The sequence below is a fragment of the Trachymyrmex septentrionalis genome, unplaced genomic scaffold (assembly GCF_001594115.1).
Source record: "Trachymyrmex septentrionalis isolate Tsep2-gDNA-1 unplaced genomic scaffold, Tsep1.0 scaffold305, whole genome shotgun sequence".
Taxonomy (NCBI): domain Eukaryota; kingdom Metazoa; phylum Arthropoda; class Insecta; order Hymenoptera; family Formicidae; genus Trachymyrmex; species Trachymyrmex septentrionalis.
In genome coordinates this window covers 105,033-108,183 of record NW_017305469.1, presented here as the reverse complement: position 1 = coordinate 108,183, position 3,151 = coordinate 105,033, and the positions used below count along the sequence as shown (strand labels likewise).

Genomic DNA, 3,151 nt, shown 5'->3' with positions numbered 1-3,151 from the left:
ATATATTATTATATAGTATCTTGATATACAATATAAAAAATTAAAACATATATTTCCCAATCTAAAAACAAAAATGTCCATCTTTATAAATTGCAACAACATAAAATCCGAAAAAATTAGAATGAGAATCAGCGTGATAGTTAGTACGCAATCTTAAATCTCTATTCTAGAAAATAGAATCTTTATTATTTTTTTTTTTTTCAAAAAATAAAAAATAGTACGCTTCAGTTCACTTTGGAACCATTCTCAGTGATACACAATTTCAAAATATCAATCCCTTCAACAAAAAATCACCATCAGATTAACAGATTTGATGTTGTAATCTATTCGAAACATTAAAACAATTATCTTATAAATATTTCGAAATCTACCCAACAAGTTGCAAATTAACAAACTGGTGACCCAAAACATAGAAGGAATTCGTCTCGATATTGCATCAAAATCAATGAAAATTTATAATCACAAAAGAGTATCAAGTTAAAAAACGCATATTGATCGCAGCTCGAATGAAACATGACTAATAAAATACATTTAATAAGAAAGATATGTCAGGTTAATAAGGAAAATAAAAAGAAAAAAGAACAAATCATGTCAATACATAAACAATAATTTGTATAAACAAAATGTAACTATTTAATGTCTTTTAATAATTATATATAAGTTTGATGTACACCCTTTGTATCTGAGCGTAAATTGAGACTATGTTGTTACATGAGAATATGAAGGCACTCAGATATTAAACGTTTATTAAGAAAACGTTCTTCATCTAGTATCGTGACATTCTCCCAATCGAAGTCATGTTCAAATTCAATCCAATGTTCTGTGATCACCGATTGGTTGTTACTACTCCGGTTAATATGATTACGATGCTCAGCCAATCTAGTTTTATGTTTTCTTCCTGTCGTCAAACATAAGAGACATTTACGCAAGATTTATATGAGATTTTATATATAACATTTTTTTCTTTTTTCTCTTGGGAGGATGTTTTTATGTCCCTCGATCAAATTTAATTTATTTAAGCTAGTAAAAGCTAATTTAGTGGATTTAAAGGTTTTAATTCTTTTGAATATTCGTTTGAAATTTTTAAAATATAAGACAGTACAAATCAAAAAGTACAATCCCTCTTAATTTCTTCACTTGATTCTTTCTGTTGTATCGTACCTTTATGAATGAGAATTTTTAAACGTACGTTAATATTATTAAAAATTAAATCAATCGGATAATTATTTTTTAGTAATGTACTGATAATGTGTTCAAAATTTTTTTGGTGATGTTTAGGGTCCGATAATAAAAACGCTCTATCTGTCATATTTATTATTATGCCTCTTTATTGAGAGTGGATGTGACGATAAAAAATTAAGGCATCTACTCGAATATGTAGGCTTATGATATCAGTCAAATTCAATTAGATTGTTATTATTAATAATAGTAATATCCAAAAAATTTATTTTGTCGTCGCCAAATTCTAAGGTAAATTTTAATCTGTTATATAACGAATTAACTGCCATAACAATACCATTTATATAACGAAAATAGAACAAGGGTTGAAAACCCAAAGTTTCTAATGCCCTTGCTTCCAAATCCCCTTTATTTTATTAAATCGGTTATTATTGGAGAGAGAGGCGGCCCCACAGGGGTATCAAAATTTTGTTTATAAAACTGCCCATCAAAACTAAAATAAGTTGAATTAAGTACCAACCGGATTCCCAACATAAATTCATCTTTTGAGATATTGATTTTTTATTCAACAGATTAAAGGATTCTTCCTTCAATACAAGATAAATAATTTTGAACTTTTCTAAGAGATACGAAACACATTTGACTGTTCAATCGTACGTGAATAATGTCGAGTTCCATATCAAAACTCACTCGAACTGTGAATATAATAAAAATATGCGAACATTTGCGATAATTAATTTTGTACTGCGGTTTTTTTCGATAAATTAATGTCTGAAGAGGGCTCAATCCGATAGCCGAAACTTGTAATTTACTTGTATTTAAATTGAGTTTTTATTATTTTTTATTTTTTATTATATATTTTCTCTAATTTTACTTTTCTCTATTTGTAATTTATTCTTTTAATTGTGTGACTTTTTTAAAGAAATGTGTTGATTCCTTGATTTTGCTCTTTATTTATTGTTATTTATCTTGATTTTTTATCCCTTACAAAATTTTCCACCTCTTATCAATACTCTCAATAGTCAAATCAATGGGGATATTGATAAACAAGGACACAACATTCAATGAAATAAAGACATGTTCAATTTTAAAACGTGTCCCCTTAAGTCTTTTCACTAATTGAAAAATATTATCAATATTGTAAACCGATTTAGGTACATTCTTTGAGATGACATCATGTATGAAAGTTGCCAAGGCACACAGAGGACTATCTATAGATGATATTATTAATTTAAATAGACAATTTAATTTATGTATTTTCGGTAAAGCATACGCTCTCGGAAGAATATCTTCGCTACAAGATTTTTTTGTACATTGAACCATTAGTAAAATTTTTCTTTTTTCGTCTTAATAACAGATTCGGACATCATTAGTTAATTTATTAATCGGATCTTTCTTTAATTTTATGTAAGTTTCTTTAGCATCTGTAAGACTTTAGATTTGTAATCATTATTATTTAATGCAACTGCGATATTTCCCTTATCAGCCTTTGTTTTATGAATTGCACTTATTGTGTCATATAATAGAAATATTAATTCATATAATCAAAAGTAAGAAATATTAATACTGAAAATGAGGGGAAGTATACCTTTTACAGAAGGGATCGCAGGTACCCGAGTTTTTGCCACGCGTCTGCAGATTTCTAGCCTCCTTGACAAGTACGTGGAGCGCGCCGCGGCTCCAGTTCTTTTTCGTTTTAGAACTGCCACGTTCTGCGCTGCTTTCCCGATCGCGTTCTTGCTGCGCCGGATCCGGCGGAACAAACTTCAGGCCGACGATCACCTCGCCTTTATATGCAACCGGATCATCAAACGGCTCCGTCTGCAAGCAATATATACGGGACTTGTCGCATTCTTTCTTTTTTTTTAATTACGTAAATGAGATGTCGAAAGACTTATATAGAAGATCAAAATTTAGAATTTTTTTCGTAAAAGCGATTTTTCGCATTGCGAATTTTTATTGAAGAGAGAGA

General features: G+C 29.4%; 1 protein-coding gene across 1 annotated transcript in view; it reads right to left on the bottom strand.

Moving 5' to 3' along the window:
• The window catches only part of LOC108749609, a 56,932-nt gene that overhangs the window by 1,780 nt on the left and 52,001 nt on the right, over positions 1–3,151 (bottom strand). Inside the window, exon 16 of the mRNA XM_018488408.1 lies at positions 2,768–3,000. Within this exon, the coding sequence (XP_018343910.1) occupies positions 2,768–3,000 (233 nt within the window). The remainder of the gene's footprint in view (positions 1–2,767; positions 3,001–3,151) is intronic.